At 43.2% G+C, this 20,778-nt stretch overlaps 1 protein-coding gene across 1 annotated transcript; it reads right to left on the bottom strand.

Annotated features, from left to right (window-relative positions):
- Positions 1-1,227: 1,227 nt before the first annotated feature.
- Positions 1,228-17,875, bottom strand: DDX21 (DExD-box helicase 21). The gene is made up of 15 exons (XM_080938325.1): positions 17,745-17,875; positions 15,180-15,620; positions 13,822-13,897; positions 12,897-13,075; positions 12,327-12,444; positions 11,154-11,339; positions 9,928-10,073; positions 9,081-9,230; positions 8,280-8,441; positions 7,364-7,483; positions 6,689-6,762; positions 5,510-5,669; positions 4,365-4,499; positions 3,903-3,947; positions 1,228-3,528 (listed from the first exon to the last, which is right to left on the bottom strand). Exons 1-15 carry the CDS (start codon positions 17,829-17,831, stop codon positions 3,247-3,249), a joined length of 2,361 nt encoding a protein of 786 aa, XP_080794451.1. The 5' UTR covers positions 17,832-17,875; the 3' UTR covers positions 1,228-3,246.
- Between the last annotated feature and the right edge of the window lie 2,903 nt (positions 17,876-20,778).

Below are 20,778 nucleotides of genomic sequence, written 5' to 3'. Positions count from 1 at the left end.
TAAATGAAATTCAGGATATCGTTAATACTAACATGTATCGTTAATTGCTCAGTTGATAGGCAGGAATCGTTCACTATTAATGCATTAGGCTAGCAGTTAAAAATTATCTCGTACCACGCACTGCATGTACAGGTCGGAGGATAGTCTCAGAGATCAAATTCAGGTCCTCAAGCTCTGCCCCCACAGCCTTTACCTACTTGAGTCATCTAACACTGCCACCCCCCATACCTCTGAAAAATTTTAAAGGCGCTGAGCTAGACATGGTGCCAATGAATCTGTAGGCTTACACAGAGGCCAGTGTTGGTATGTATTGGGATGCTAAGTTCTGTAGCCTAAGAGGGACTTCTCATATCTATCAGCTTTAGTTCTTCTTTAAAACTATTGGTTAAATAAAAATGGCTGCAGCCAACTAATGGAGGGATTAGAGGTAGGTAGGTAAGTTACCTGGTTGAGCATTGAAGGACAAAGAGCCATGAAGAGATAGCCCATGAGCACACAGCCAGGAGAAACAGCAATTACTTGGGATACACTGTAATTACTGGGGAGGTAGCTAAGTCAGCAGTTATTAGAAGTCACCTCACCCCCCAGGAATTGTCAAAGTCAAATAAATAATCATAATCTGAATCTATAAGATAGTTAAGGGATAATCTTAAAATTGGTTGTACTATAAGCCTACACAGCCAGAGCTAGTGAGTCTTGAAAAAACAAGTTTATTAAATGTCTTAAATCTATGTATGTACATATAGAAAGGTAAACATAAGAATGTTAGGGAAAGAGCAATCCACAAAAATGGATTCAAGAAATGAACTTGAATAAAAATTACCCACTACAGGACTGGAGAGATGGCTCAGTGGTTAGGAGCACTGACTGCACTTTCAGAGGTCCTAAGTCCAATTCCTAGCAACCACATGGTGGCTCATAACCATTTGTAATGGGATCTGATGCCCACTTCTGGTGTCTGATGACAGCGACAGTCATCAGAATTAAATAACTAAATAGAAAAAATAACTGCCTACTGAAATAACGTAGGATTGCTTTTACTTTTATGGGAATTTAGACAAGGCTAACCTCCCACCTAACCTGGTCCTACTGCTTCGACCCTACCCAGTGCAGAGTACACGGGCAAGCCTCTCCCAAACTACAACCCCAGCCCCAACTTTTACTACATCTGTATACCTAGCAGTTACTGTTATAAAAATGTTTTGGAAAATAAAAGCCACCAAAAACTAAATATAAAGCATTAGTATCTTTATTAGGGCATAATGCAGTTCTTTGTACAGTAATTCATTTTAATGTAAAAACATTTTATGTACAATTTCAGAGTAACAACTACATAGACAGCTGGAACATAAAAACAGGTTGTAATTCCAAAGTCCAGAGCTATTTGATAAACTGGAAAATATTTTCTCTGTAGAAAATAGTAAAAATGATAACATTTCCCAATAAGCCCATTTAAACCAAATAACAACTGAATTATACATATAAATATTGTTTAGGTTTTCAGATCCAAAAGAAACTTCTCTTCATTTGTTTAAAAAGCCCTGTTTTAAATTGTGTCAATTGAAATTCTTCCCTTCTTCCCCTTCACTGGTTTATGGTGGATCATTTTTCTATAGGGTAACCCCATAGAAAATTTAATTCAAAATCCAAAAGGTTTTAGTTCTAGACTATCCTCCTGAAAGTATAGCCAGCATGTCCTTTCATCGTCTTGAAGTGGCAAATTTCATTCTTCTTATCCCAACAGTGAAATGTTTCATAATCGTGCCCACATTCATTACAATCCCCAAGAATTCTGAGCAGGGGATGAGCCATCTGGTCGGAGTTCAAGGGGAAAACTGAATCTAAACAGAAAAGGGTGCTGTTTCAAGTAGCAGAAGCTGAGTTGGTTCTTAGAGCCCTTTGGTGCCAGGTGTTCTGTAAGGCCAGTTAGGAGGTAAGGATCATACTAAAATGAAGGTCTTAGTGGATCCAAACAATGGAATTTAAAAAACAAAACCAGCATGTGGCTCTGACTTTCCTTCATAGCCTATTCGAAGATTCCCTTACAGAATCTCTAGTAAGGCTAGAGGCCCCAGCACTCCAGCTTCTGTGCTGGGTGGGAAGTTTCCCAGACAAAGAACACTGCTCAGTAGGCAGGGGCTGTGCTTCAGGTCTCTCAACGAAACAACTTAAAATGGCACAGCTTGCCACAGAGCCGGGAACTTTTCACTGGAGAAGCAGTTTAATAGATCTTAAGTTGTAGCTTAAGATCCAGGCCACTAAAAACAAACTTGTCTCACTCTGTCCTTTAGAAGATTGCAGCTAGCAGATAAGAGTCCCCCAGGAGCCTGACTCAGGAAGTGTTCACCAAAGCAATGCGTCTCCACCTCCTCATTTGTCAAGATAAAGGGCATTTTGTTACTTTTTTGAAACATTCTTCAGCAAAACCAACTGAACCCCATCTTCCCTTTATCACTCCTTGGTAAATCAATCTTTCAAAAGTGGGGTACAAGCACTTAAATACCACTTATCCAATCTCATTCCTGATGAATAAATCCAGATACTTTATAGACACCGGCTCCTATGAAAATGTACGTCTATATACACTTGTCTGGAGAATTCACTGGAACATAAGTCACCTAATGAGAAACAGTGTGTAAAGATGCTACAGAGTGAATCTATGCTGTCTGCGCTCTGCCCTCCACATCCAGAGCCTGGCACTAACTACTCAGATCAGCTAAGCCTGAATGGCTTTTGAAAAGGATTGTTCAATATCAAACCTCAGCAGACACATAACACAGCAGTTGTTTGTGAGGAGTCCAGAAAGCCTAGAACAGAACGCAAAATTAATCTGCCTTGGCTCGCACAGATCCCCAGAGACTGAGGTACCCCTTAGGAACTAACTTTCTTTGTAGGTTGAGTAAGGAGGCGCATATAGGGACCAGAGATGGAGTTTACTTGTATGTATGTGAAAACTTGTATGTGCATGCTCTGCATGTGTGAAGTTCTGATTTAGACCCCAGTGAGTGCATACACACAAAGATGAAATTACAAGATCAGCACAGAGATAGGCAGATCCTCAGTTAGTTTTACTTTGTAAATCTAGAAATATGTTGGGAAATGATGCAATAAATTCCTATCCCTTTTTAAAATGAAGACAGTTCACAAGCCTCTCTCTGCAAGGGGGGGGGGGGGGTGATAAAAAATGATAAAAAAGGAAACACTGGGGTCCACAGTAGGTCGAAAACAGTTCCTTCTGGCCTCTACTCACTGACCAAAAGCTTTGCTAAAACTCCGCTTCTGGCCTTTGTTTGGGGATCTGTTACTTTTGTTGCCACCTCCTGATCGCTGTCCTCTGAAGTTTCTACTTCCTCCTCGCTGACCCCCCTGTCCACGGAAGTTCCTGCTCCCACCCCGCTGTCCTCTGAAAGCTCCACGGCTGCCGTCTCGCTGACCCCGGCCACCCCGATATCCTTCCGGGGGTCCTTCCAGTTCCGGCTGCTCGGTGGCCACTGTGAGCTGCCACCGTCTTGAATCGTGCCACTTCTCCTGTGGATGGAAAGTTTGTTCCATGATTTTATTAAGTTCGGTAAAGGCACAAGAAACCAACTGTCACGTCTCTAAGGAACATGTTAACTAAGTGTTTAAAAAGCTGTAAGTACCAAAGCCATGTGGCTAGTATGGGAACAAGTCTCCTGAAGGCCAGTCCTCATTCTATACTTTGAATCTGCTGCAGCTCTGAGGACACACTCAGGACAGCGCTAGAAATCACAGCAACAGCAAGTGCACAGGGGACTGCCCTGCAAGGAGCAGTAGGCTAGACGCTGGGCCCAGCTCCTGGAAGGAGCAAGGCAGGCTGAGCAGCAAGGTCACAACAGCACAGGGAGACAGTTCTACAAACAGTAAAACCAAAAAGAAAGTACCTGAATTTCTGTGACTGCTTCAGTTCGGACATCAAAACAAACTCCCTAAAAACCAAAGGAGGAAGAGTTAATACACTAACACACTGCACATGGCTAACTTCTGAGAAGAGCGGCGGGGAGGGTCTGCAGCTGCCCGAGCAGGTATTCCTGGCTAGTTTACTGTGCTACCCAGAATCCGGATGGCACAACAAAAAGCAGATTAAATTCTCTTCCCTTGCTGGTATTAGTGTTTTATAGTTCAATTTTCTGTGAGAACACTAGGAAAGGGATATAGTTTACATTGTCATGTGGGAAGGCACCAAAAGTACCAAATTACTCCTGTAATGGCACAATACCAAACTAAGCTATGTTATGATGACAGCAATGAGGACATCTGTGGAGAGGATACAGTACCCCAGGCAGGGAGAGGACACACCCTGGTCACCATGCTAACCTGGAGGTAGAATGAGGTTCAGCACTCACCAGTTTTCCTTTGAGGAAGACCATCCCCTTCACTTTGGCATCGATGCTCTCGCCCAGCTGCTCCTTAAGCTCTTTCCAAGCATAACTAATGTTGGGCATCTCAATAGAGCACCGCAGGATCATGGTCACAAAGCCCTTGGGGGAAAAGGCACATAAACTTGAGTCTTGAAAACCAATGGCATCATAAGCTCTTGCTCTGGGGAGGGAAGAGCTTCTGAGGAAGCGCCCCCTGAGGGCACACCTCCCAGCCACACAATGGGTATCAGTGGACTGGGGCAGTCCTAGGCAGACTATTGGGAGCAGCAATGTCAGTACCTAATCCTTAGCTTTCTAAAGGATCAGCACTGGTGGGGACTGCTGAACACAGAGAATTGATAGCCACCGTACTTCTTATGCCCATTGGGTCTACAATCAATAAGCACATGGAATATCAATGTGTCAAAGAAACTCACCACTGCAATGTTCAAGTTAGTGCATTTAAACTCAATTCTAACACTTGTTTGGTTTTCGAGACAGGCTTTCTCTGTGTAGCCCTGACTGTCCTGGAACTTGCTATGCAGACCACCAGGCTGGCCCTGAACCTATAGGAACCCATAATCCCCTGCCTCCTGAGTGCTGGGATTATGGGCCGGTGCTATGTCACTCAGCTACAGTTTTAGCATATTTTTTTTTCCTTTTTTAAAATTGGATATCCTCTGTATTTATATTTCAAATGTTATCCCCCTTTCCCCCACTCCCCAAGTTTTAGCATATTTTAATTCTCTTATTTGTCCGTGAGCTTATGTGTAGAGGAAAGGGATCAGGCTCATGAATCTGTTCTCTCCCTCCACTATGTGGATCCTGAAGATTGGATTTAGGTGGTTGTAAGGTTTGGTGACACGCTGTTTAGCTGCTGAGTTTCACTGGCCCTTCATTTAAAAACAGAACAAAAACGAAAGTAACCCATCGCCATAGCAGCCGGTGTCATTTCTCCTTCCACTCTACCCCCGGGAAACATTCATCTATTCTGCCCCTACTGATTCTGCTTTCAACTAGGAAGAAAGCAAAACACAGCCAGTGCCTTTGTACCTCTAGAAGGGGGAAGCAAGTTCAAATGAATTCTTTTACTTCTGCTTAAGCCATTTTATAAAGTACCAAAACCTTACCGCTTGCGAGTTGATCAGGGAGCGCTGATCAACTGATGTGGCGCCTGAGATGTGGGCCAGAGCGGCTGCCAGGGCCTCTACAGCTCCCTTCTCCTCAATCAGCTTCTCGGCTGACTGCTTGAAATGGCTGATGGCAGTGGGAGGCACAGAATCCAAGAGCCTGTGTGCGAGAGGGAACTTGTCAGAGAATAAGAGAAAGAACCCTTCAGTAGCAAAAGAAAGGAGCTTTAGAATGGGCGTCAGTGCACGAGGGGTGTGGCCACACCGGCATAAAGAAGTCCTGAGTTCAAGCCCTAGCTTCACAAGCTGGAGTTGATGCCACATTCCCAGCACTGAGGCGAAGGCAAAGGGATCTGAAGTTCAAGGCACTCTTGGGATGTAAGAGCATCTCAGAATAAGACACATGCTGCTCCATGGCTCATTTGTTTGCTTTTATTAAAAGTGCCCTTTGGTACAGAAAATACAACATCGGCCTGAAACCTATGCAGAGCATTACACTCACACTCATGGCTATCCTCCTGCTGGGAATTTTGCCTTTAAATGAGAGAATATAAAGTATTTAACTCAAAACAAAAGACACCAATCACTAGCAAGTGTGAGTTACTTTTAGAAGTAGATGAAACCACAGCAGGTCTCAGAACACTCTACCTGCTGGAGGCTGGCAATTGTCTTAGCCATAACAAACCATATTAGTATATGCTAAGTAGGGTGAGCTGTGCTGACAAAGGGCTGACACCCCAAAGAACATCTCTCACCCACTACTAGAACCTGCCTCTTCATCCTGGTCACCAAGCCCATATTTCCTGAACTAGTTACTACCCTACACAGTGCCCCATCTTAGAACCCTGAAGAAAAGCAGATAAAAATCAACGTAAAAATACAGTTTGGGGAAGGCTCAAGCTCTCCTAGCACTTCCGTTGCCCAAGGACTCTGGGCGATACTCAATACCCGTTCAAACTGTGTGCATCAGTAGAAACCAAGTTCCTACTAAATCCAGGTTCAGCACGGTCAACCACCATGTGGTTACTGGGAATTGAACTCAGGACCTCTGGAAGAGCAGCCAGTGCTCTTAATCTGAGCCACCACCAGTCCCATGTAAAATCTTCACAAGCACTAAAAAACATTAAAGGTCCCAAGAAGTAGCATCAGAACAGTGCTTGGTGGTGGTATAGACTGTACCTGATGGCATCTTTGCTGGAGGCTTTTATTATTTCTGTTGCAGAAGGAACACCTATCCGTTTAAATTTAATTCCCTACAAGAAAACAAACCATAATTTCATGTACAAAGATTACTGCTTCTACGAGATTAAGTAACTTATTTCTTAAATCTATTAAATAAACCACTTGACTCTGTGCCCCATTTCCCAGCTATATAGTTCTAAGGAGTTATGAAAGACTCTGGTGTCCGCCTATCTCTCCATCTCCATCAGGGAGGCCAGCTCACCACTGCTGCTGTGGCAGTGAACTCTGACTCACCACTGTCTATTCTATGCGGCAGGCACTAGTCCTGCTCCTAGAGGAAGGATTACAGTTCTATAAGGAAATTTAGTCTCTCCTCCTCTTTAAAGACAGTCTCAAACCTACAGTTGACTCTCCTCAGCCTCTCAAGTGTTGTAGCTACATGTATCACACACCAGGTCCCTTCATACTTCCGATGTTCTTTCTACTCTTCCTTCTCTAATCTCCTGCAGTATTTCTGATCATATTTACACTACTATCTAAGAATTATCTTTCACATGTACAAACTGCATTATTTTCAAATGTAGGTTAGTCAGCAAGCCTTCTCCCACGGACCAGCAAAGAAAAGACTCAGAGCTTAGTGTGTGTTGAGTACAAGTTCGGAAATGACTTTACCGCTTTCTGCTCCACTTGTGCCAACTGGTATTCTTCTTTGTGCTGGTAAAAGCAGATGCAAACCCCTGTCCTTCCAGCCCTGCCTGTCCGCCCCGAACGATGAATGTAAGACTCCACATCCTGTGGAAACCAAGCATGAGAGTAACATAACAAAGATGTGTGCAGAGCTCAGTGACGAAACCTCTCAAAGAGTGGTACCTGTCCTATGTGCAAATATCTCAAGCTTATGTGTATTCCCAAGCTTCAAGTGGCTTCAGAAAAAGTATTAAAATTTATTTTAGTAGTACATCTTCTTCAACTCTGTACACTCACAAGTTAGAATGTTTCCCTCACAAGAGGACATGGAACCAGCCTACATGTCCAAAAGATGAATGGACAAAGAAAATGTGCAAAGTACAGTGAGACAATGAAATCTGCGGGAAAATGGAAAAGCCAATGCCCAAGACAAACCCCGAATGTATAGCCTAACTTGTAATTTCCCTTTCCTTCCATCCATCCATCTGAACTGTGTGTACAATTCAGAAAAATCATAAAGGGCCCATGAGGGAGCAAACTCTTTAAGCAAGAGCGGGGTGGAGGTGGAAAATGGAAAGCATGGAGATGGGGCAGACATCTAAGCACATACTTCTAAGGTACCAACAGGTTACCACATTCCTTTCTGCAAGCCTTCAAAATCTAAAGTACATAATAAAAACTAAAAAATTAAATAAAAAGCCAGGCAAGGTAGCAGATAGTTGGGCCGGAACTGTCTATGTAGAAAACTCAAGAGTTCTGGAAAGAAAGGTGGATGCTGTGACTGATTATCTACTGAAAACTGCACAAAAGTCAAGGACGTGACTTTTAGTAACCGAAAGAAACAAAAGCAGGAATCTTGTATTTGTATTAAAAGACAAAGAAAACACAAGACCAAACATACCTTTGGTGGACAGCTCTGAACAACCAAGTCAACCTCAGGGATGTCTAATCCACGGGCAGCGACATTGGTTGCCACCAAAACTCCAAAGTTGCCATTTCGGAACCCTTTCAGGGTGATTTCCCTTTGCTTCTGTGGAATGTCGCCATGTAAGGATTGGGCATCCTAAAAAAGAAACAAACTGACCTCAGAATTCCAGATCTAACACAGATATTCTCAAACTGGTCCAAGTGCTTATACTCCTGGAAAAATCAAAAGTGAAAAGTAGATGCCTTCTTTAAAAAATTTACTTTTATCCACGAGTGCTCTGTCTGCATGTACACCTGCAGGCCAGAAGAGGGCACTTAATCTCACTATAGATGGTTATGAGCCACCATGTGGTTGCAGGGAACTCAAGACCTCTGAAAAGGCAAATAGGACTTTTAACCACAGAACCATCTCTCCAAACCTTTCTGTTTTAAAAAATTTATTTATTTTATGAATGTAGATGTCTTCTTACATCTGTTTCTTACAAGGAAAAGTCTTCCAACTGTTTTCAGCCCTCAGTAGTTACAACTGTTTCTAAATACACTCTTCAAGGTTGAGAATGAATACTATCTAAAGGAGACCATACCTACTCTGTAAGTACAGCTTTATCTGTGAATTACTTCCAGTGAGGCAGGACTGGTGGATTATATAAACCCTGACTATCAGATTCACTTTCCCTAACCTAACACAACCTAGAAGGGTAATTGAAAACCAGAAAGTAGAGTCTAAGATAAAGATTCACTGAAGACCCAGACAGTTTGCATGGGAAGGACCAACCTGCTTTATGCATGTGTTCTGCGACAGTTCCTGGGCATCCTTCTTGGTTTCACAGAAAATGATTGTGCGCCCTTGATGACCACTGTACACTCGGATTACATCCCCAATCACCGCTGCCCTCTCTGTCCAGTGACACTTAATCGCCAGGTGCTTAAGAGAAGAAACAACACTTAGTAAAGCCCAAATGGACATTACAGCTCTCGTCTCAACTCGTATGTCTATCACTTGGTACAGGAAGTTAATGCAGGCCTTACAAGGTTGTCTGCTGCCACCACTGCTTAGAGAGAAAAAAGGAAACTAAATAAACCAAAGTCAGGAGCAACATGGTCTGTCTCCAGGACTCTCGCCTCTTTCCAGAGCATCTGGCTTCTTTGCATTCTAATGAAATCAGGAAATACTATTTCCTAGACTCCTGCACAAACCAAATTAACTGACAAGAAAGGCCTGTATGCACTATGCCGCTTCACCCACTTAAAATACAACCTTCGATAACTACTGTGCAGACTCGCTTTTGGGTGAAATGAATTCATCTAGGTACCGGAGCCTAAGGTGAAACAGATGCAATGTGATGCATCAGATTGCTCTGCTGCCCACTAGTGGCTAAACTCTAAATGTAATTATTTTGTTTAGTCAAACACAAGGTTCCAAAAAGACTTTGAAATCAGGCTGCTAGATGGTGAAAGAAAGCACAGACACCATACATAAAAGAGATGTTACTTGGCTCTGCATAGGAACTTAGTATTTATCTGGAAAAAGGGCTTGTATTTGCTACTGTTAAAACTATCAGACAGGAAACAGAACGATTGACAATTGAATACTAATTCCGGCAACTAAATGAATCATTTACCTCCACAGTTATGGCTGCTTTCTGAGTCTTTTTACCAATCAGGTCCACCTGTTCATATGTAGATTTCATGTATTTCTTAGCAACATTAAATACCCAATGAGGGCAGGTTGCAGAGAAAAGCAATGTCTGGGGGTTGTCTTCAGAATCTTGGGGGAAAAAGAAGTCAGTGTAAATAATCCAAACAAGCCTGCATACACAGCACTCCAGCTCACCTGGCGTTTCCACAGCACAGTACCACTACAGCTGACTGCTGATACAGCCATGCCTCAAAGACACAAAAATAAAAAATGCCCAACACTCCCTCCACACAAAACCTGATGATGTCATTGTAAAGGATCCCCAAATGAGCAAACTATATGCAGTCAGTTTTATTTCCAGCCTTTGCCCTCTCTCACACACAAAGGAAATCCATCCCATGAAGGAGGCCCACCAACTGGACCACCAGTCCGGGAAGTCCAGGAACCAACCAGCATGGACCGCTAACTAAACAGCCCTAACAAAACCCACAGCAGTTTAGTAATTTAATAACCTAGAACCAGGGCTAGGGGTGGAATCCGGTGACAAAGGCCTCAGCTCAATCCTCAGCACCCCTAAACGACAAAAGACCCTCAATATATCTGTTCATCTGGACTTAGGAGGACTACCCTTCTCAGAAGCTCCTGAAGGGCACAAGCTCACAGAATCGGTTCAGTGCAGCTGAATCAGTAGCTCTACTTATGAAGATCTGTGTTATAGAACCAATCAAGTGTGACCGGAACCTTCTAAGTAGAGGTGAGAAAATGATATAGGTGGTAGAATAAATCCCTTGAAAAAGTTTTAATATCTAACAGTTGGTTTATACTTAATATACAGACACCAAGAATACACCAAAAGCTGTTAGAAACAGTATATCAAGGTAGCACAATATGAAATTTTTCTTTTGTTCTCCCAAGCCTTTGCCAATTATAACCCTTTAATTCCAAATTTTAGCCAGGTAGTGGTGGCACATGCCTTTAATTCTAGTACTCAGAAAGCAGAGGCAGAAGAATCTGAGTTCAAGGCCAGCCTCAAACAGATTGAATTCCAAGACAACCAGGGTTACACAGAGAAATCTTGTCTCAAAAAACAAAAATAAATAAATAAATATTCCAAGTTTTCCCAAGTATCCTTAATTATCTCCTAGAAGACAATCTCGCCATGAACCTTCCTTAGGTCTCCTCAATTGGTTCCTTAATTTTGGGGCTTACCTTTCTTGTATGCTACACATAAAATTTCTTCCACTTGATCAGCAAAACCCATATCCAACATCTGGTCAACTTCATCCAGGACAACATGTTTAAGTTTGGTGAGATCTAGCTTGCCATTCTGCAAGTGGTCTTTAATACGACCTGGAGTCCCAACAAGAATATCAATCCCACTCCGCATTCGTTCAACTGTGAAAGATAACAAGAGATGCCTTGTATTAAAACTCCTTATCGAGCTTGGAGAATCCATTTAAACACATTTCATTCTAAACTATTACTACACAGCTACAAAGTAATATGTGGTAAGTAATGACAGAAATAACAGTAGAGGTACATCTGCCCCTGCAAGAATTGCTGGGCCAGCATGAACACTGTAGAAAAATGACCTCCCAAGAAACAGTGGCACAAGGATGACTTCCTATTTGGCTGGCAGAAAATGTCAGGACTTCACAGACCATAAGCGATAATCTTAGAGAAACCGGAACATTATTATTTTGCTTTGTTTTGAGACAGAGCAACAGTATATAGTTCGAAACGCTCTTGAACTCTGCCTTCTTTCTTGCTGTCACTGATAAGACTAAGATAAGAAACAGGCACCTACTGCAGTGTAAGAAAGTGAGACTGGGCTGAAGGATGAGTAGGAAGGTCTAGAAGTACCAGGACCATGATGCTCACCCACTGTGCCTGACATGAAATGAAGGCACTCTGGAGGCTTCTGTGGCTGCTGCTGTAGTCTATGAACTACACTGGGCACCCTACATTATCTAATACAGCCTTTACAAAGGAAAATTAAGCAGCTTGGACAGTTATTGGGACCAGTCAAGATTCAATCAGACACAGGCCTTCCAAAGCCAGTGAGGATGGAAACCATATTCACTGTGTGCTGATGTTTGATCCTCCTTTCCAAGAGACATGGTCCTGACAAGGAAAGAATAGAATAGGAAGAAGAAATTGCACCCTTAGCTTGTGAAAAAGAGCCACCTGCAGCAAGAAGTGCACATGTAAAAGGGGCGAGACTAACATCCTGGGTCTGTCCTGGGTTGGTCACTAGATAAATACTGAGCACCCCAACTAAGACTTACCTAGGATCCTTCGCTTCGCCACCTTTAAACAGCAGGCAAGAGAGAAACTCCAAAAATATGACAGCACCATCCCCCAGCATTTGCATGTACTCACTCTGACCACCGTAGGGAGTTCCGCCATAAAAACAAGCCACAGAGAGCTTTTTGGTGATGTCACTGAAGTCTTTGCTCACTTGATTTGCTAATTCTCTTGTAGGTGCAAGCACCAGCACCTGAAAGAAGCACGGGATTTCCAAGTACTGTGCAGTGTTTGTCGCTCACTCAAGGATTCACAATGCTCAGTTCATCCAACCACCCTGCCATATACTGAAAAAGCTACCCTGGGCTGTGATAAATCTCACAAGCTACATGGACAGGAGCTAATACCGTCCTCCTCAAGCAGTGTTAGAATAGGGGTGTACACACTGCTGCTCCAGAGAATTAGTGGAGAACTAGAGGTCCAAGAAAATAACCCGGAGGAGCTACGCCCACATTAGCCAATATGTTTCCCTGATTAGTTTTTCCTGGCACCTTAGACACTGCGAAGTATTTTCCACTTATTACTCAGAACTAATTCTCAACTACCTTTGAGGCAGACATTAAGGAGCAAATGACTGGAGTCCAAGGGCTAGATGGAGACCAAGCTTGGACTCAAACTTCAGTAGACAGGGCTCAACCTTGTTACCTGAGGGGCTCGGCCTCTCTTCCTCTCTTGTAGCCCACTTTGAAGTTTCTCAATCAAAGGGATGGCAAAGGAGAATGTCTTCCCAGTTCCTGTCCGTGCCTGGGCAATTAAGTCTTTCCCACTGTACACATGATGGAATGTCTTGGCTTGTATAGGAAACAGGAAGCTCACCCCACGAGCTGTAAACAAATCAATTGTGTTACCTTTGCTTTATTTTCAGTTAGAAATCAAATCTTGAGGCTTTGTTAAAATACCAACCCCAACTAAAATACAGTCATACTCATGGTCCTGCAGAATTAGAGGATTCTATCTTTCTTGTATATGAGTGTACTATTACTATCTTCAGACACACCAGAAGAGGGTACCAGTCCCCATTACAGATGGTTGTGAGTGGCTGGGAACTCAGGACCTCTGGAAGAACAGTCAGTGCTCTTAATCACTGAGCCATCTCTCCAGTCTATATTCTACCTTTTCTCAAATCTATGAAGTCAGGGTCAATACATTCCTAGTATTGAAGAACCCACTAGACTGAAAAGTATTTTTAATAACTTTTAATTGTCATTTAAATAGTGTGATTGTTACTTTGGATAAAATCTTACCCACAGCGCATCTTAACTTTAAAAAAAAAATGGAGGCTCTATGTTCAATATGCTGTGCTGGGAAAAGTAGCAAAGCTACCCAGCTGGAACAGACAAAGGATCCAAGACACCCTGGAGACATTAACCTCAGGTGGGACAGGAAGACAGGTCACAGAAAGAATCATCACACTTCTGAATGTGGACTAAATTTTAATAAGTGGCCCCAAACAGCACAACCCTACAGGAAATGTACAGGGCTCCTCCGCTGTAGAATAGGTGTCTGCAGGAACAGTCAGTCTCCATTCACGGTTACAGATAGAGTTAAGTTATGCCACTCTGGACCTCACCTTTGAGAAGCTTGACAGTCTCTTCAGATATGGGAAAATTAGAGAAAGCTCCTTCTTTCTGCTCCACGGGTATTTCCTATCAAAGCAGATCACAGAAATCAGTAATTCACATACAAGTAAATGCAGAAAACCTTTGGAGAAAGATAGAAGCCATTTTCAAACGGCTCTGGAACAAAGACACTTGCTGTCTAAACCTAAGGAACTGAATTTGACCAGCAGAACCCACAGAACAGAGAACAAACTCTACAAGTTGTCCAACCTCCACATACACATACCATGGTACAGGCATTAGCCCTCTACAAAAACTTAATGTTTTGTTTTTTAAAAAGATTCATTTATTCGTTATATATATATGTATACTGATACAGTTTTCAGACACATCAGAAGAGGGCATAGGACCCCATTACAGATGGATGTGAGCCACCATGTGGTTGCTGGGAATTGAACTCAGGACCTCTGGAAGAGCAGTCAGTGTTCTTGACTGCTGAGCCATCTCTCCAGCCCCTGAATGTTTTTTAAAAGGAAAAATAAAGCTCACCTCAACACATCAGTTTACAAACCAGAGAGGGGCAGGTGAGATGGCTCAGTGCGTAAAAAGCCCTGGCTAACCTGAGTTCAACCTTCAGACCCCACAATGAAAAGAAAAAAGATTGCTCAAAATTTCCTCTAACTTTCAGTTACATACCTGTGTGTTCTCTTGGGCTATACAGTGAGTTCAAGGCCAGTCTGAAAATACACATATTAAACCCTGTCTCAACCTGCCTTGATGCCTAATAAAGAGGCCTACGTGTGCCTTTAGTCTTAGCATTTGAGAAGCTGATCTCTGCGAGTTCTAGGCTACCCAAAAAAATGAAATGAGACTTCATCATTAAAAACAACAACAACAACAACAACAACAACAAAGCAAAAACCCATTAAGTTCAGCAGTACTGGCAAAGCTCTTTGGTCCAGCAGTCCAGCAAACCAGAGTTCGAGGCTAGCCTGGTCTACAGAATGAGTTCCGGGACAGCTAGGGCAACAGAGAAACTGTGGTGGGGAGCTGACTGTCATACCAAGTGTGCCTCTGCAACTTGTTACATACCCCAACAAGGTGCTGACACAACACATTTTCTTCCACTATTAAAATAGCATGTATGTTCAAGGCCCTGGGTTCAAGCACTATCCAAACACTTAAAATGATTACAATTATGTATAGTTACTACCTACTTCTCTCCAACAATGCAACAGACTAGCACAATTTTGCCAGCTGGTGAGACAACAGCAGGTAAAGCACTTATCCCCAGGCCTGACAACCCAAGTTCCATCTGCAGGACCTACACAGTGGAGGGAGAGAAGAACTCCTGCAGGAACAGGCTTACCTTTTCTGTCTCGCTACTACTTTCTTCACCAGGAGCTTCACTGGAGTTGGAATTTGGTTCAGAATGAGAGAGTCCATTCTTCAGCCTTGGGCTTTTCTCTCCTATGTCTCCATTTGCTTCCTTCCCTTTCTTTGTCTTCTTGGGCTTAGGAGTGCCTGCCTCTTCTTCAGAAAGCTCCTCGGTTTTTATTTCTTTGGTTTTAGAAGAGGCTGCTTTCTTCTCAAGGGGCTCCTTTTTTTTCTTAGAGGTTTTGCTCTTAGACGCAGTGTTATCTTGAGCAAGTTCCTCCTCCTGTTTCTTGGCCTTCTTGGGTTTAGGGGGATCCACATCATCTTCAGAAGGCCCTTTCTTTTTAACTGCTTTCGATTTGGAGGAAGTGGACTCTTCCATTCCTTCTGTTGCTTCTTCAGTCTTAGATTTTTGTTTCTCTTTTTTAGTTTTCTAAACATTTATAAAAGACACAGCAAAAACTTCAATAAACAATAAAGATGCTATACTTGTGTAAGGTCAATCAATTCCAGATTACTTCAAGACTACTTATATTTATATATGTGACACAGATTTAGGCATTTCAACAGTACGTAAGTTAAAATCAACCCTGAAATCATAAACGCACAAGTAACCTGGACTGAGCTGGCTGTATTTAGAAGTGTGGTCGTGTGTGTGAAAACATTTTAAATGGAGACCATGAATGTGAAATCGAGCAAGGTGGAAGTTACACGAAAGGGAGTGGAGTGATGATGTAATTATAATTTTAAGAGACAAGGTCTCACTATGTATCTCTGGGTGTCCTGGGAACGAACTCTGCAGACCAGGCTGGTGTTGAACTCACAAGAGATCACACTGCCTATGCCTCTTAGGATTAAAGTCATTTGCTACCATACGGGGCTTAATGTAATTTTAATTTTAAAAATAAAAAAGTCACACAGTATGCTTTTTAATAGAACTTGTTAGCTAAGTGGAAATAAGTAAATACCCATAGTCATTAGCATGGGGGAATAAAAGCGTTCTTCAAACTAAGTCTTCAGGTCACATTGGCCAACGCTCATTAAACTAAATTTTAAAAGAGATGCCCTCAAGGCTCTAAACTACACTCTCCAAAAACATGGTTCAGGGGCAAAATGGTTACTGTGCCAACAGGACAGCTCTAGCACCCACGGAAAAAAGATGGGTGTGGTGGCACATGCTTGTCACCCTAGCTGGTGGGACTGGAGTGAGGAGCTAGCCAGCCTAGGTGAATCAGAGGGCTCCAGATTCAGAGAGAAACTTTGTCCCCAAAGGTGTATATCACTCCAAGCTGTGATGAAGACACACCTAACATTGTCCTCTAAATTCCTAATGTGCAGGGAAGCACATCCGTCCCATCCAGGGGCACACACAGTAACAGTGAACAAGCACTGTCCTAAAGGTAACCGTGAAAAAAAAAAAGCTTTGTGCATCCTCAAATGATTGTAAAAGCACGTTCCTTTTCCCTCCTAAATTTCTATATGGTAAACACTCAAGAAATCTGTACTTCAATGTGAATTCATGTAGATACTACATGCAACAAACAAACAAATTTCATCCAATCTATCATTCTCATATGTGAATCTTTATTTGGACTTTATTTAAACGTACAACTTTTCATATCATGGAAAACCTGTACCCTGTACCCATTACTAGCCACCTACTAGACTCTACCGGTGTCCCAGGACTAAATTGCAATGGATTCTCAACTTCCCAAAAAGTTCATGTTTTTGACCCACCCCCAGCCATAAAATTATCTCGTTACTACTTCAAATTTTGCTACCGTTATGAATCATAATGTTAGCATCTAATATGAAGATTATCTGACAGGTTGAGAACCGCTGGGCCAAGGGCAATAGCTACCTCTCAGTGATACAGCACCTGCCAACACGTGAGCAGCCCAAGGTTTGGTCCCTGGTATCACAAAAAGCATCTTAATAATGAACCATGGACGATCTCCATAAAACTGCTACATATGTGAAAAATAGAAAGTCGAGTTTGGAACATAAATGCCGGTCCCTCCCTCCTGATTTCAGCCTCACGCAGCTGAACACGCGGATGCAAACCGGGAACGCTGTGGTCCCTACCTAATCCAAATGGTAGTGCTGTTTCTTTAAAAGGCTCCTTCCTTAAAAGCCCCGAGACAGCAAAAACCTCAACTAAGTGGTACAATGTAGGATTTCCGTGATAATTTTTGTCCCCTCCTACTTTGATCATTAGAGGCTGTCACAAGTTAAGTCTTTTCATGTAATTAGTAAGAAGAGACAAGGAGACTTAACAGTGCTCATGCGACCCCTCTAAATAAGTGATCATCACTTAGCCCACCTCGTTTTTTTTTTTTTCTTGTTTTGTTTATAAGGGATGGAATCTTGTGTCTCGGCAGATGCGGACCATGTGCGCAAGTTTCAGGCTTTGCCGTTTTCGGCTTCAGTCCCCACTGTGACGCGATCGGCAATCTGCTTCCGCACTCTCAAGCCTGGACAGCCCGCACGGCAAGTCAGAAGGCCGACCACGCGCTACCGGCCCGAGCCGGTCAAACTCCGGCCCTCCCAGGCTCACCTTCTCGCTTGGCTTCGGCAGCGTCTCCATGCTCTCTCCAACCCCGTCTGACCCCACCTTGGACGCACTGCGGAGTTTTCCCGGCATTATTCAGGAGGAGCTGCTTAGGCCTACCGGCTTCCCCAACCGCGTGCAAAGGAGAGAGAGGAACCGAGAAAGCGGACCGCCCCTCCGCCCGGCCTCGCTCGTCACTTCCTCAGTGGAACGCTTCCGGCGGAAGCAGCGTGCACCAGCATGAGGGCGGTTCCCTCGGCACTAGACTGGACCTGTGTGTGCACCCAGGAGGTGCTCTGCGTGTTCTAACTACAGACCAGTGAGAGCCCGCTAGACGTGGATAGCGACCTTGAATATGACCCTCCTGACTTTCCAAGTCTGAGTTGACCAGCCGGCAACATTTTAACACGAGAAGCCGTGCGATGTGTACGCCGCCTGTGGAAAACCGATGACTGACAACTAAACTCAGGTGCCTTGGTGAGCACCGGAATTCAGGGACCAGCGAGATGCCTCAGTCCTGGTGACCGGAGTTTGTGATACATAGAGAATAGAACCGACTGCACAGTTTTTTTCGCGCACGCGCGCAATGGCACCCAGGACACCCCATATAATTGCGGCACAACAATATGAACAATTTAAAAGAACCAGAATTGGCAGGGCGTGTGGGGTGCACGGCGCTAGTCTCAGCACTCAGGAGCCAGAGGTAGACAAATCTCTATCGAGTCCAGCGTGGTGCACATAGCTCAAGGCTAGCCAGACACTCGATGACATTGGGTCGCAACAACTCTCCCCCACCCCCAAACAACAAAAACCCACAATTCAGAAAAGTCTGGCCTTTTATTCACAGGTGCACTTTGTAAACTTCCCGAGCATTCTTGTAGTGACAGGATTTTAATAACATCCAAACCCTGCTTGTACTCAAGCACTGTACACCAAAGTTTCTCCCGTGGGTCGCTTACTCGGTTGGGGTTCAACAACCCTTTTACCAGGGATCACACATCAAATATTTACATTACGATTCAATAGCAAAATTAGTTATGAAGAAGCAAATTAATTTTATGATTGGGAGTCAACACAACATAGGGGGCTGCAGCATTAGGAAGATTGAGAAGCACTGTTATAATGTAAAAGATGGATAATTATCACTGGGTTTGAGGGCACACTGAGCCCCATAACAGGGCCTTGAGACTTGGAATGGGTTCCCAACGATGGATAATTGGACAGTTTCCTAGTTCCATCAAGTAAGGGAAAGTGGCCGATTGAATGATCAGTGACTGTTGGTTTTGAGGCATGTTTTCACTGTGCATCCCTGACTGCCCATGAACTCCGAGACCTGCCTCTGCTGGGATTAAAAAATTGTACCACAATGGTAATAAGTTTTAGAGCTTCTTCTGAAGGGCAGTGAGTCAAGGAATTGGGAGACATTTAATCATAGTAGTGTGAAAAATGAGAGTGGAACCGATTCTTTTTTATGTGGGTTTCTGGGTATAGAACTCAATTTTTAAAAATACTTAAGTACACTGTAGTTGTTTTCAGACACACCAGAAGAGGACATCAGATCTCATTATGGATGGTTGTGGGCCACCATGTGGTTGCTGGGATTTGAACTCAGGACCTCTGGAAGAACCTTCTCTCCAGCCCTAGAACTCAATTCTTCAAGCTTGCATCATGAGGCATGAGGTAGCAAGCACCTTATGGACTAAACCATCTCTTCCTAAGAAGATATTTCTAAATGGATCCATTGTGATGTTATGCTAATTTTGGAGAAAAGGCAGAGTGTAGTAGAGGAAATTCTTCATTCAAATCTTGAGCATTGCTGCTTGGACGTTGGGTCTGAGGTGAGTCTTGGAAGGCTAGAAATCTAAAATGTTCAAGGAAAAAGGGATGTATTTATGTATGCATGCATGTGTGTATTTATTGGCTTGGAATGCAGAGATCCACCTTCATCTACTTCCCTGAGTGGTGGGATTAACGTTGTGTGTCACCCCTGCCCAACTAAGTTTTTTCTCTTTAAAGATAGAAGGTATTACTTAATCTTAGAACCATTACTGATAGAAAAGGTAGCCCTTTTAGCAGGCAGATTCTTGAAATTCACTTTGCCAGCATTTACCTACATGCATATCACTCAATTTGTTATATGAACCCTTCTAATATCTGATCAAAACAAGGCCTAGAAAGCCCTCCAGTGTTGACTCACCACTGTTTTCCTCAGGGAAGATCACAGCAATGAGCTACATATAGTTCATAACACTTACACAGTGTTAGTTTCCCTAGCTATTCTGTGCTTTTGCCTAAAAGGCTATTCCCAGCCCTTTTGCTGGTTTTATATGCATGTTTGTGGGTCTATCTATGGTTGTGCACATGCTTTCTGCTGCCCTTGGAGACCAGAAGAGGACTTTTGCCTTGGGGCTGGGTCTTGAGCTGAGCCATCTCACTGTGTGGCCATGAGTTTTAACTTATATATCCTATTATTTCACTAGATTCTGAGTTCTAGAAGACAGAAACCAGGCACTGCTCAGGAACTGGACATACATAATGTGCTGGGAATGTACTAGTACTTGGGCAGTGCAGTAGAGACTTGAATATAAAGTTAAGAGTTCACAACCACAAAGGTGCAGATACCTTAACCATCAGTGACAACAGTCAGCAACCCCTTCCTCACTGAGGAATCCCAGAGATAGATTGCATGCTTTACTAACTTGAAAGTTTTTGCATGCAATGCAACGAGGACAGCACCTGACAAAAGGCATTAAATTGTGGGGAGAAAACCTACTGAATTGAATCAGCCTATGTACTACAAGGATGTTTTGACATCAAGATGCAGACTAGGGAGGGTGTTATGATGGGTCCAAGGAAAGTTGCTAACAGGCAGTAGAGACAGCCCAAAAGAAATATGCTGCGGCTGCTACTGTTGAATGCCAGATATCCCAGTAACAAGGATGAAAGGAGTTTGAGATCTGATCAGCACTTTGATACTGGAGTTTGACCAGCTGGTTTCTTGTCTTGTTTTGGTGCAGTATTTCCTCACTATGACATTTTG

Source organism: Micromys minutus (genome assembly GCF_963924665.1).
Source record: "Micromys minutus genome assembly, chromosome: 25".
Lineage (NCBI taxonomy): Eukaryota > Metazoa > Chordata > Mammalia > Rodentia > Muridae > Micromys > Micromys minutus.
The sequence above is the reverse complement of the archived record's forward strand: the minus strand, read 5'-3'. Positions and strand labels throughout refer to the sequence as shown.